The sequence below is a fragment of the Artibeus jamaicensis genome, unplaced genomic scaffold (assembly GCF_021234435.1).
Source record: "Artibeus jamaicensis isolate MK-2021 breed Jamaican fruit bat unplaced genomic scaffold, CSHL_Jam_final contig_60, whole genome shotgun sequence".
NCBI lineage: Eukaryota > Metazoa > Chordata > Mammalia > Chiroptera > Phyllostomidae > Artibeus > Artibeus jamaicensis.
This window is the reverse complement of record NW_026521900.1, coordinates 3,977,802-3,990,228: the sequence shown is the minus strand read 5'-3', so window position 1 is coordinate 3,990,228 and position 12,427 is coordinate 3,977,802. Positions and strand designations below refer to the sequence as shown.

At 38.5% G+C, this 12,427-nt stretch overlaps 1 protein-coding gene across 9 annotated transcripts in view; it reads left to right on the top strand.

Annotated features, from left to right (window-relative positions):
* Positions 1 to 12,427, top strand: part of CASK (calcium/calmodulin dependent serine protein kinase) — a 490,261-nt gene that overhangs the window by 433,313 nt on the left and 44,521 nt on the right. For all 9 annotated transcript variants that reach the window (XM_037165398.2, XM_037165406.2, XM_037165435.2 and 6 more), the window contains one exon: positions 1,472 to 1,550. In XM_037165398.2, coding sequence (XP_037021293.1) covers positions 1,472 to 1,550 — 79 coding nt within the window. The remainder of the gene's footprint in view (positions 1 to 1,471; positions 1,551 to 12,427) is intronic.

The following is a 12,427-nucleotide window of genomic DNA, read 5'->3' as shown; positions in this document are numbered from 1 at the left end:
GATAAACAAAATGATATATCCATACAATGGAATACTCAGCAAAAATAATAGACTATTGATACGTGCAACAAGGGTTGCATCTGACATTGTGAGTGAAAAAAAATGCGACAAAACTTTGCTTTGATGATGGGCACAGTATGCAGATGATATTTTGTTGAGTTGTGCATTTAAAATCTGTATGGTTTTTGTTAACCAATGTTACCCCAATAAATCAATTAAAAATAAATTAATTAAATTTAAACTAAATAATAAAATGAGCATTTTATCCATTCAATATTTTTTAAAAGAGTACATACCATATGAGTTTATTTATATGCCAGCTAAAGCCTATATCAGTTAGTTGCTTGGGGATGAGGGGGCAGAACATAGAGGGATGCGAGAAGATTACCAGCAGGCATGAGGAAACTTTTTGTGGGAGTGGATATATTCACTCTCCTGATTGTGGTGATGTTTTCACACATATAGATATACTTGTACACTTTAAATAACTATATGCCAATTATACTCATACATCAATTAAAATTTTTAAATGATTAAAAACATGAAAAATAAAACAACCTGGGAAATGCAATTACAAGATTAAAAAACACTATATAAAATGTATGTATACTATTATTATAGTAATCAAAATACCAAAAATAATTTTGTCATGGCACAGTGGGATAATGGATGGTTTTCTCCCCTATTATCAATATTTTCTTTAATGTTTTCCTACCTTTTATAATTAAAATTGCAGCAAAGCCAAAAATATAAAAACAAGTGCCAGTCCTCAGTGGATGGCTTGCTTGGTTGGAGCACTGTCCTGTACACCAAAAGGTTGGAGGTTCAATCCCTGGTCAGGGCACATACCTGGGTTGTCGGTTTAATCCCCGATCAGGGTGCATATGGAAGGTAACCAATTGATGTTCGTCTCTCTCTTTCCCTGTCCCTTCCTCTCTCTCTATAAAATGAATAAACTTGCCCTGACTGGTGTAGCTCAGTGGATTGAGCATGGGCCTGCAAACCAAAGGATCATGGTTCTATTCCCAGTCAAGGCACATGCCTCAGTTGCAGGCCGGTTCCCAGCGGGGGACTCACGAGAGGCAACCATACATTGATATTTCTCTCCCTCTATCCTTCTCTTCTCCTCTAAAGATAAATAAATAAAATCTTTTAAAATAAACAAATAAATAGCCCTGGCTGGTGTAGCTCAGTGGATTGAACGCGGGCCTGCAAGCCAGACAATCGCGGTTCGATTCCCAGTCAGGGCACATGCCTGGATTGCAGACCAGTTCCCAGCAGGGGACACACGAAAGGCAACCATACATTGATGCTTCTCTCCCTATCTCCTTCCCTTCCCCTCTAAAGATAAATAAATAAAATCTTTTTTTAATATATAAATAAATAAAATGAATAAACTTATTTAGGGGTAAGGATTAAAAAATTAAAAAGAAGTGCCATCTCATAGTAATTCTATTTTTACTTTTTACAGGGAATCACTTTAAAAATGAATGAGCTAAATCATTGTATTGTTGCAAGAATTATGCATGGGGGCATGATTCACAGGCAAGGTAAGTTTCACATATGATCTTTTCTTTCCTTCATTAACTTTTTTTCCTGTAGCCTAGTGAAGAAAGTGTTTTTATAAGCTATATAAAAGATCTGTTAAATATATGGTCCATATAAGTGATCCGTTCAAGTTTCTTTTGGTTTTAATCTTTGTTGGCCTCCATTTCTTCTTATTCATCTGCACATGCTCCGGCCTATAGATAATGGAGGGAGGGTGTGTTACAGTTCTGTTGCTGGAGCATCTGTGAACCACTGTTTAGTCCTGACTTATTAGATAAGTCAGGACCATGAAAGATAAAGCAAAGTATTCTGTTGGGCCGTAGGATATATGGAAGACATCTATTCTGGGATGTAAGATACATATTTTGAAAGTTAAATCACAGTTCAAGAATTGTTCTCTTCATTCAGAAATGACATGTACTATTTATAAATTAAGAAATTAGAGTTTCATAAATAACAACATAAAAATTCAATGGTAAGATCAAACTGATGGTTGCCAGAAGGGAGAGGAGTTGGCGAGGGGGGCTGCATGAAAAAGGTGAAGGGATTGAGTTACAAATTTGTAGTCACAAAATAGTGACAGGATATAAAGTACAGCATAGGGAATATAGTCAATAATGTTGTAATAACCATGTATGGTGCCAGGTGGGCACTTGAAATATCAGAGGGACAATTTTGTAAAGTATGAGATTGTCTAACTATTGTGCTATACACCTGAAACTAATGCAAAATAATATTGAATGGCAACTATAATTGAAAAAATATTTAATTTAGTGGTAAAATAAGATATCTCAAATCTTTGATTAAGTTTTTAATACCTACTACAGTAAAGTACAGTCATTCTGAGGAGGGAATTCACTAAGGACTGAAGTAGACAAAAATGATTTTGTTGAAGAAGTGGAATTTTCATTAACCTTCGGGTGGGCTTCTCTGTGAAAGGGCTGAGTTATATGTACTAGTACTTAGAGCGTGATCCAAAAATTATTCTCTTGTCCAAAATTAGACTTCCTTTCTTTGATATTAGGCTATTTTTGTACTTAACACCTTATTTTCTTCACCTCAGAGAGCAAGAAGTAACACCATAAGCATTTAAGTGCCTCCCTGTCCTCTCTAGAGATGACCGTTGATACATGGTCATCTGCTGTGTCACTACTGCTGCCTTCAGGGGAATCTTTATAGGTAGGGAGCAGACAGCATTCACACAGGAGGACGTTTGGTTTTCAATCCCAGTATGAATTTTTTGTTTATTATTTTTAATTATTTGCTGTGACCTCAGAAAAGCCACAATATCATTATTTCTTTAATCTCTTTTTCTTTTATGACTGCACTGGCTAGGATCTCCTGTCTTATAGAAGTGGCATAGTGGCATCCTTGTCCTATTCTTGTTTTTAAAAGGTAGCTTTCCAAGGTTTCCCCATGAAGACTAACATTTACTGTACATTTTTTAGTAGATAACATTTTTTTAGGGCTGAAAAAGTTCCCTTTTATTCTTAGTTGCTGAACATTTTATTTATGATTGGGTATCGAATTTATCAAGTGCTGTTTCTGCATCTGTTGAGATGATCATTTGGTTTTTTTCCTTATATCTGTTAGTGTGGTGAGTGACTTTTAAAGATTTCCTCATGATTAGATTCCCTTGCATTTCTTAGATAAACCCAGCTTAGTCATTGTAGATTATCTTTTATACGTACTATTAAACTCTGTGTGCTAACATTTTGTTTAGGACTTTATGTTTGCAATTATGATTGAGACTGGCCTGTAGTTAATTTTTTTCTTGTGTTTTTCTGTCTCATTTTAGTGTTGAAGTTACTTTAGCTTCCTAGAATGACTTAGATAGCCCTTTTTCTTCATGAAGTTCTCTGAAAGAGTTTGTATAACATTGGAGTGATTTATACCTGGAAACTCTAATAGACCTTGCCTATAAAACTATCAGAGCCTAGTGTTTTGTTTTTGTTTGGTATTTAGGAAAGCTTTTTCTTTTTACAACTACTTCAATTTCTTTAATATCCATAAGGCTATTCAGGCTTTCTGTATTCTTTCTGGGTTTTGGTTAATTACATTTTCCTTAAAAATCTTAAAATTTTAAAAATTATTTCAATAAGTTCCTTCATAACTTTTTATTTTCTGTCATCTCTGTGATTGTCCCCTTGTTCATTCCTAATATGCCTTACTTGTTCTGTGTCCTTTTTCTCTTAATCACCTCTTCCAGAGGTTTAGTCAAACACACACTTTAACATCTGTTAATTGTTTCTTTTTTAAAGTACATTTTACTGACTATACTGTTAGAGTTGTCCTATTTTTTTTCTTCCCTTTACCTCCCTCCACCCTGCACCACCCCTCCCTCCAACATTCTCTGCCCTTAGTTCATGTCCATGGCTCATACATGTAAGTTCTTTGGCGTCTCCATTTCCTATACTATTCTTAACACCTCCCTGTCTATTTTGTGCCTACCATTTATACTTCTTATTCCCTGTACCATTTCCCCCACTCTCTCTGAGCCCCTCCCCACTGATAACCCTCTACACGATCTCTGTTTTTGTAATTATTTCCCTGTTTCAATTGTTTGCTTAGTTCATTTTTGTTTTTGCTTTTTAGGTTCAGTTGTTGATAAATGTGAGTTTGTTGTAATTTTACTGGAAGTAATATAAGTTCATAGTTTTGAACTTCTTCTTTTTCTTAGATAAGTCCCTTTAATATTGCATATAATAAGGGTTTGGTGATAATGAACTCTTTTAACTTGACCTTACCTGGGGAGCACTTTATCTGCCTTTCCATTCTAAATGATAGCTTTGCTGGATAGAGTAATCTTGGATGTAGGTCCTTGCTTTTCCTGACTTTAAATACTTCTTTCCAAATAAATAAATAAATAAATAAATAAATAAATAAATAAATGCTTCTTTCCAGCCCCTTCTTAGCTGTAAGGTTTAATTTTTTAATTATTTTATTTTATTTTAAAGGTTTCTTTATTTATATTTAGATAGCAGGGAAGGGAGGAAGAGAGGAAGAGAAACATCAATGTGTGGTTGCCTCTCATGCACCCACCACTGGGGACCAGGCCCACAACTTGGACATGTGCCCCGACTGGGAATCCAACTGGCAACCCTTTGGTTCACAAGCTGGCACTCAATCCACTGAGCCACACGAACCCAGGCCTTGCCTGTAAGGTTTCTTTTGAGAAATCAGCTGATAGTCTTATGGGAGCTCCTATGTAGGTAACTCTCCCCTTTTCTCTTGCTGCTTTTAAGATTTTCTCATTTTTAATCTTGGGTAATTTAATTATGATGTGTCTTCTTGTGTTCCTCTTTGGGATTCTCTGAGCTTCCTGGGCTTGGCATGTCTATTTCCTTCATCATATTAGGGAAGTTTTCCTTTATTATTTTTTCTTTTTCTTTTTTTTCTGAACTAGAAAATCTATTTATTTTTATTTATTTTTAATTATTTTATTGATTATGCTGTTACAGTTGTTCTATTCCCCCCTTCATTCCCCTCCACCCTACCCCCCATCCCCACCATTACCCCCCTTTAGTTTATGTCCATGTGTCTCAAGTTCTTTAGATTCTATATTTCCCATGCTATTCTTGCCCCCCCATCTATTTTCTATCTACTGTCTATGCTACTTATTTTCTGTACCTTCTCCCCCCTTCTCCTCCTCCCACTCCCCTGTTGCTAACCCTCCTTGATCTTCATTTCTATGTTTCCACACCTGATCTAGCTGTCCTTTTAGTTTGCTTTTGTTTTAGGTGTGGTTGTTAGTAACTGTGAGTTTGTTGTCCTTTCACTGTTCATGTTTCTTTAACTTCTTTTTCTTAGATAAGTCCCTTTAACATTTCATATAATAAGGGCTTGGTGATGATGAACTCCTTGAATTTGATCTTATCTGAGAAGCACTTTATCTGCCCTTCCATTCTAAATGAAAACTTTGCTGGATAGAGCAATCTTGGATGTAGGTCTTTGGATTTCATGACTTAGAATACCTCTTTCCAGCCCCTTCTTGCCTGTAAGGTCTCTTTTGAGAAATCTGCTGACAGTCTGATGGGGACTCTTTTGTAGGTGACTGTCCCCTTATCTCTTGCTGCTTCTAGGATTCTCTCCTTCATTTTAATCTTGGCTAATATAATTATGATGTGCCTTGGTGTGTTCCTTCTTGGGTCCAACTTCTTTGGGACTCTCTGAGCTCCCTGGATTTCCTGGAAGTCTATTTCCTTTGCCAGATTGGGGAAATTCTCCTTTATTATTTGTTCAAATAAGTTTTCCACTGGTGGCTTTTCCTTTCCCCCTTCTGGTACCCCTATAATTCAGATGTTGGAGCGTTTAAAGATGTCCTGGAGGTTCCCAAGACTCTCCTCATTTCTTTGAATTCTTGCTTCTTGACTCTTTTCTGTTTGGCCATTATTTGCTTTCTTCTGGTCCACTCCATCGATTTGAGTCCCAGTTTCCTTTTCATTGCTATTGGTGTCCTGTGCAATTCCATTCATTTCAATTAGTTTCGCCTTCATATATTTGTCTAATTTGTGGCTATAATCAACCAGTTCTGTGAGGATCCTGATCACCAGTGTTTTAAACTGTGCATCTGAGAGTTTTGCTATTTCATCACTTAGATTTATAGGCTCTGGGGCTTTGAGATCCTCTTGAGCCATTTTTGGTCTGTTTGTGCCCTTTAAGTATGAGAAGCGGAGCCTTGGACTCCCAGGTTGCTGGGTAGTGATGCTGTATGTGGGGGCGTGGTCAGAGCGGGGAAATGGCCGCACCCTCTGCTGTTACGTGCAGCTGGGTGAGGAGCAGAGGCTTAGGTGGTTCACCCGGGCCGGGCCACTCAGAGTTTCTGGGTTATGACGCTGTATGTGGAGGTGGGGTCTGAGCAGGGAAATGGCGGCGCCCTCCCTGCTGCTTGCCGCGGGGACCGGCTGGGTCCTGGTCCAATCGCCCACTCCCTCGCTTGTCTATCCACGCACAAATGCACGACCACAGTCAACCCACAGCCCTGCTCCCTCGCTGTTTCCCTCGCGGTCACTCGCTCGCTCGGTCGCTCACTAGGTCCAATCCTGCGCCTGGATTCCGCCCGCCTGAGTCCGTCTGACCAAGTTTTCCTGTGCAACCCTGCTCCACCAGCTGCTGGTTTCGCCCCTTACCGGTCAGGCTGAAGAATTTGTTGTTAACAGACTTCCAAAAAGTTCAGTTTTCTGTGTTCTGGCTGTGTTTTCTGTTGCTAATATTAAGTTGTCTCTAAACTTGGTTGTGTGAGAAGGCATGGCTTATCCACCTATGCCTCCATCTTGGCGGAAGTCCCCTTTATTATTTTTTCAAATAGGTTTTTAATTTCTTTTCCTTCCTCTTCTCCTGGCACCCTTATGATTTGGATATTGGAATGTTTAAAGTTGTCCCAGAGGTTCCTCAGCCTCTCCTCATTTTTTCTAATCCTCGTTTCTTCTTTTTCTTTAAATATATTTTATTGATTATGCCATTACACTTGCCCCATTTCCCCCTTCATTCCCCTCCACCCTGCACACCCCCTCCCACCCCATTCCCCCCTTTAGTTCATGTCCATGTGTCACAAGTTCTTTAGCTTCTACATTTCCCATACTATTCTTGCCCTCCCCCTGTCTATTTTCTATGCTACTTATTCTCTGTACCTTCTCCCCCCTTCTCCTCCCACTTCCTATTGCTAACCTTCCATGTGATCTCCATTTCTATGGTTCCACTCCTGATCTACCTGTCAGCTTAGTTTGCTTTTGTTTTAGGTGTGATTGTTAATTACTGTGAGTTTCCTGTCCTTTAATTGTTCATGTTTCTTTAACTTCTTTTTCTTAGGTAAGTCCCTTTAACATTTCATGTAATAAGGGCTTGGTGATGATGAACTCCTTGAATTTGATCTTATCTGAGAAGCACTTTATCTGCCCTTTCATTCTAAATGAAAACTTTGCTGGATAGAGCAATCTTGGATGTAGGTCTTTGGATTTCATGACATGGAATACCTCTTTCCAGCTCCTTCTTGCTTGTAAGGTCTCTTTTGAGAACTCAGCTGACAGTCTGATGGGAACTCCTTTGTAGGTGACTGTCCCCTTATCTCTTGCTGCTTCTAAGATTCTCTCCTTCATTTTAATCTTGGCTAATATAATTATGATGTGCCTTGGTGTGTTCCTTCTTGGTCCAACTTCTTTGGGACTCTCTGAGCTTCCTGGATTTCCTGGAAGTCTATTTCCTTTGCCAGATTGGGGAAATTCTCCTTTATTATTTGTTCAAATGAGTTTTCCACTCGTGGCTGTTCCTCTTCCCCTTCCGGTACCCCTATAATTCGGATGTTGGAATGTTTAAAGATGTTCTAGAGGTTTCTAAGCCTCTCCTCATTGTTTTGAATTCTTGTTTCTTCATCCTCTTTTGTTTGGTCATTTTTTTCCCCTTTCTGGTCCACTCCTTTGATTTGAGACCCAGTTTCCTTTCCATTACTATGGGTTTCCTGTGCATTTCCATTCATTTCAATTAGTTTAGCCTTCATATGTTCCTCTAATTTGTGACTAAAATTAACCAGTTCTGTGAGTATCCTGATCACCAGTGTTTTGAACTGTGCATCTGAAAGTTTGGCTATTTCTTCATCACTTAGATTTATCGGCTCTGGGGCTCTGAGTTGTTCTTGAGGCATGTTTTGATCTGTTCGTGCCTGTTATGTATGAGGAGCAGAGCCTGAAGTGTTCACCAGGGCAGGGTCACCCAGGTCTCTGGTTTGTGACGCTTATGTGGGGATGTGTCAAAGAGGGACAATGGCGGTCCCCTCTGCCACTTCCTGCCACTGGGCCTGCACGGTCTGTCTCACCACTTGCTCCTTCACCAGTTTATCTGCACACGAATGTGTGACTGCAGTCATCCCTCAGTGAGTCCACCACCTTGCGCCCTCAGTGGGTCTGCCCACTACTCCACACCTGGGATCCACCCACAGCTGCCTGCGTGCCTGGGTCGAATGCCCGGGTCGGTCCGTTGGATCTTTCCTGGCCGACCCCACCCTGCTGCTGGCTCTGCCCCTATTACCGGTTTGGCTGAAGGGTTAGTTGTTGTCAGACTTCCGTATAGTTCAATTTTCTGTGGTTTGGCTGCGTTTTTGTTGCTAAAACTTTGTTGTTTTTAAAATTGGTTGTGCGAGAAGGTACAGTACTTTCACCTATGCCTCCATCTTGGCGGAAGTCCCTGTTTCTTCTTTCTGTTCCAGTCAAATGTTTATTTCTTCCTTCTATTACAAATCACTGATTTGAATCCTGGTTTTCTCCCCTTCACTGTTGGTTCCCTGTATATTTTTCTTTATTTCATTTTGTGTAGCCTTCACTTCTTCCTTTATTTTCTGTCTGTACTCAGTCATTTCTGTGAGCATCCTGATTACCAATGTTTTGAATTCTGTATCTGATAGGTTGGCTATCTACTTGTCACTTAGTTCTTTTTCTAGAGTTTTGATGTGTTCTTTCATTTGAGCCATATTTCTTTGTCTCATCACACCTGTTAGACTATAAGGGGTGGAGCCTTAGGTATTCACCAAAGTGGGGCAACCCACTTCATAGAGTTATGGCGCTCTATGTGGGGGAGGGGTCAGAGAAAGAACAATGCTGCTTCCTTGGCTCTTCCCCTGCTTTCAATCACTCCCCCCCACTACACACAAGCCAATTGGGCCCTGCTGGTGCTGATTCCCAGGTGTGTGAGCTTGTGTATATTCTAGGACCCTGTAGGCCCCTCCAGCAGACTCTCCTGTGAGGCTGGGAGTTTCTCCTGCCATTGCAACCCCCTCAGGATTTTGCAGCCAGAGATTTTGAGGCTTTATTTCCATGTGCTGGAACCCTGGGTTGTGCAGTCTGTCTTGCTCCCCAGTTTTCCCTCTGGTTTATCTTCAGGTGAATGTGGGACACCCAGTCTTCCAGCTGCTACCTTGACATGCCTCCTCTCTGCCCCAGCTGCCTGTCTCCACCCCTCCTACCAGTCTGAATGAATGTTTCTTCTTTAACTCCTTGGTTGTCAGACATCTATACAGTTTGATTTTCTGGCAGTTCTGTTTATTTTTTGTTTTTAAATTTGTTGTCCTTCTTTGGTCTGTGTGAGGAAGTGAAGTGTGTCTACCTACATCTACATCTTGGCCAGAAGTTCCTTTTTTTTCTGTATGTTTAATTTCTATTTCATTGTTTTATGACTTAATGTTTGCAATGTATAATGCACACTTTCTTGTTCAAATTTCTGAGAGAAAAATAAGGATGCACATTATACATGGGTATAATGATTACATACCATGGGTATAATAATCCCATGTATAATGTGCAGAAAATCAGAGGTTCACATTGTATGTAGCAAAATACATTTTCTTCTTTCTTCTTTCTATTGGTTTTATCTACCTTTTCAAATTAGACAGTTCATTTATCAGTCTTTCTTCATTTCTAATGTATGCATTTAAGACTAAACTCTACCTAAGTATTATTTTATCTGTATCCCACCAGTTTTGATATTAAGCATTTTTATCGTAATTAAATTCTAAGTATTTTTAAATTTCTACTGTGATATTTTTCATTGACCCATAAGTCACTTAGAATTTTTTTTACAAACATTTAAGATTTGCTATATATCTTTTTATGACTTACTTCTAACTTTATTACACTGTGGTCCAAAAATGTGGTTTCTATGTCACCATTCTTGGAGAGTTGTTGAGACATACTATTTAGAAATTAGGAAATTAGAGTTTGATAAATGACAATATAAAATTGAATGGTAAGATCAGACTAACAGTTGCCAGAGGGGAGGAGGGTTGAGAGGCTAGGTAAAAAAGGTGAAGGGATTAAGAGGTACGAATTGGTAGCCACAAAATAGTTATGGGAATGTAAAATACAGCATAGCACTTTAATCACTTTGTAAATGGCCCATGTGCACTTAAGAAAATGTTTATTCTTTTATTGTATGAACAATTCTCATATAACGATAGGCTTGGGGTTAATTTTTTTGTTCAAATCTTCTATATCTTGACTAATTTTTTGTCTGTTTGACCTATCAATAATTGTTTAAGTATGTCATTATCATAGTAGAATTCTTTCACTTCTACCTATAGATCTTTTTATTTTAGCTTTGTATATTTACATATTTATTAGGTGTATAGAAGTAACTGGTAAGCATTATCCTTAATAATACTTTCTACTTAAAATTTATTTTATGTAATATTAATATTGTTATTCCAGCTTTAGTTTAGTTTTTGGTAGCATGTGTTCTTTCATCCTTTTATTTCCAACCATCCTTTGGGAAGGATTTTCCTTTTTCCTAAAGTACATCCTCAGAAGTTGCTTTACTGTTAGTCTCTTGTTGACAAACACTCTTAAGTGGTGTTTATCTCTAAATATTTTATTTCAGCCTCAGTATTGAAGATTAAATTTTCTGAGAGCATAAATTTAGGTTGATGACCATTCTGTTATGTTCTGGCATCCACTGTATGATATTGAGAAATCTAAAACTAAAAAAATAAAGTCTTTTAAACAAAAAGAAAAATTGCAACCCCCTGGTTGGCATAGCTCAGTGGATTAAGCACGGGCTGTGAACCAAAGGGTTGCCGTTTCGATTCCTAGTCAGGGCATTTGCCTGGGTTGCAGTCCAGGTCCCTAGTAGGGGGTGTGTGAGAAGCAAACACACACTGATATTTTTCTCCCTTTCTTTCTCCTTCCCTTCTCTCTAAAAATAAATGAAGAAAATCTTTTTTACAAAACAAAAAACTTGCAACCATTATTTCTTCAAATATTGCAGAAGAAAAAGAATTTTCATTTTCTCTGTTCTCTTTTTTGAAACTCCAGGTAGAAGTATGTTAAACATCCCCTCCATGTTTCTTAATATCTTTTTTCTATTTTTTATTTCTTCCTTCCTATTTTCCTTATTTTGTTATTTCTCTGATGTGCAGTCTAGATAAATTTATCTAGTTATATCTTCCAGTTCCCTGAAACTCCCTCTTTGGCCATATTGGCTTATACCATCAGTTATATTTTTCTCTTCTGGAAGTACTAAACATTTGTTCTTATTTTTATTTTCACATCTGTCTGTTCACACCTGATAATCTCTTTTTGCATGCTCATTCTTGCAACTCAGTCCTTTCATTTTGTTCTAATATTTAACACATAGCTCTTTTATATTCTGCATCTGACCATTCCAATATGTATCTTCCTTGAAGATCTAAATCTGTTTTTCCTGTTTCTTATGACTCCCATAGTATTTTTCCTTATTGTATGTTTGGTGATCTTTGGCTGTTGAGCTCATTGCTTGTCTAACTGAGGAAAGTCCTGTGGGCCTAAACTGGATATGTATTCCTCCAGCGAGGGTTTGTTCCTTCTTGTACCAGTTGCCATAGAGTGCCACTGATCTGGGTCTTGGCCTTCTACAGAATCCCAGCCTCAGCTTTTCTAACTTAGCCCAACAGTCAGAATCCAGCTAGCAGACTTTGCTACTATAGCCTTCACCCTTCCCACTGTTTTATTCTACCCTTGGTTTGCCACCACTTTGGATCAAGTACGTAGGGTTCTTTTGTGTAAAGGGGAGAATAGGGATGGAAGTAGGAAAAGTGTTCTTAGGGGTTTGCACTCCCTTTGTGAGACCAGTAACACTTCAAGAGTTGTGTCCTAGGCAGGATATAGTTGTGAGAAATTCTTTGAATGACCAATCAGCCATATTGGAAGCAAAAGTCCCCATAGTTTTGGGGTCTTATGTTAATTTTCCAAACATGAGTAGAGAGAACAGTGCAATGAGTTCAAGCAGTGAAAAGATTAGTACATTGATTACCCACATTCCCATAACCCAGCTAGGATTATTGTTAATTCATGGTCACACTGGTTTTATCTCTATTTGCCCAACTGCCCACTCTCCTAGATTATTTTGAAGCAAATCCCAG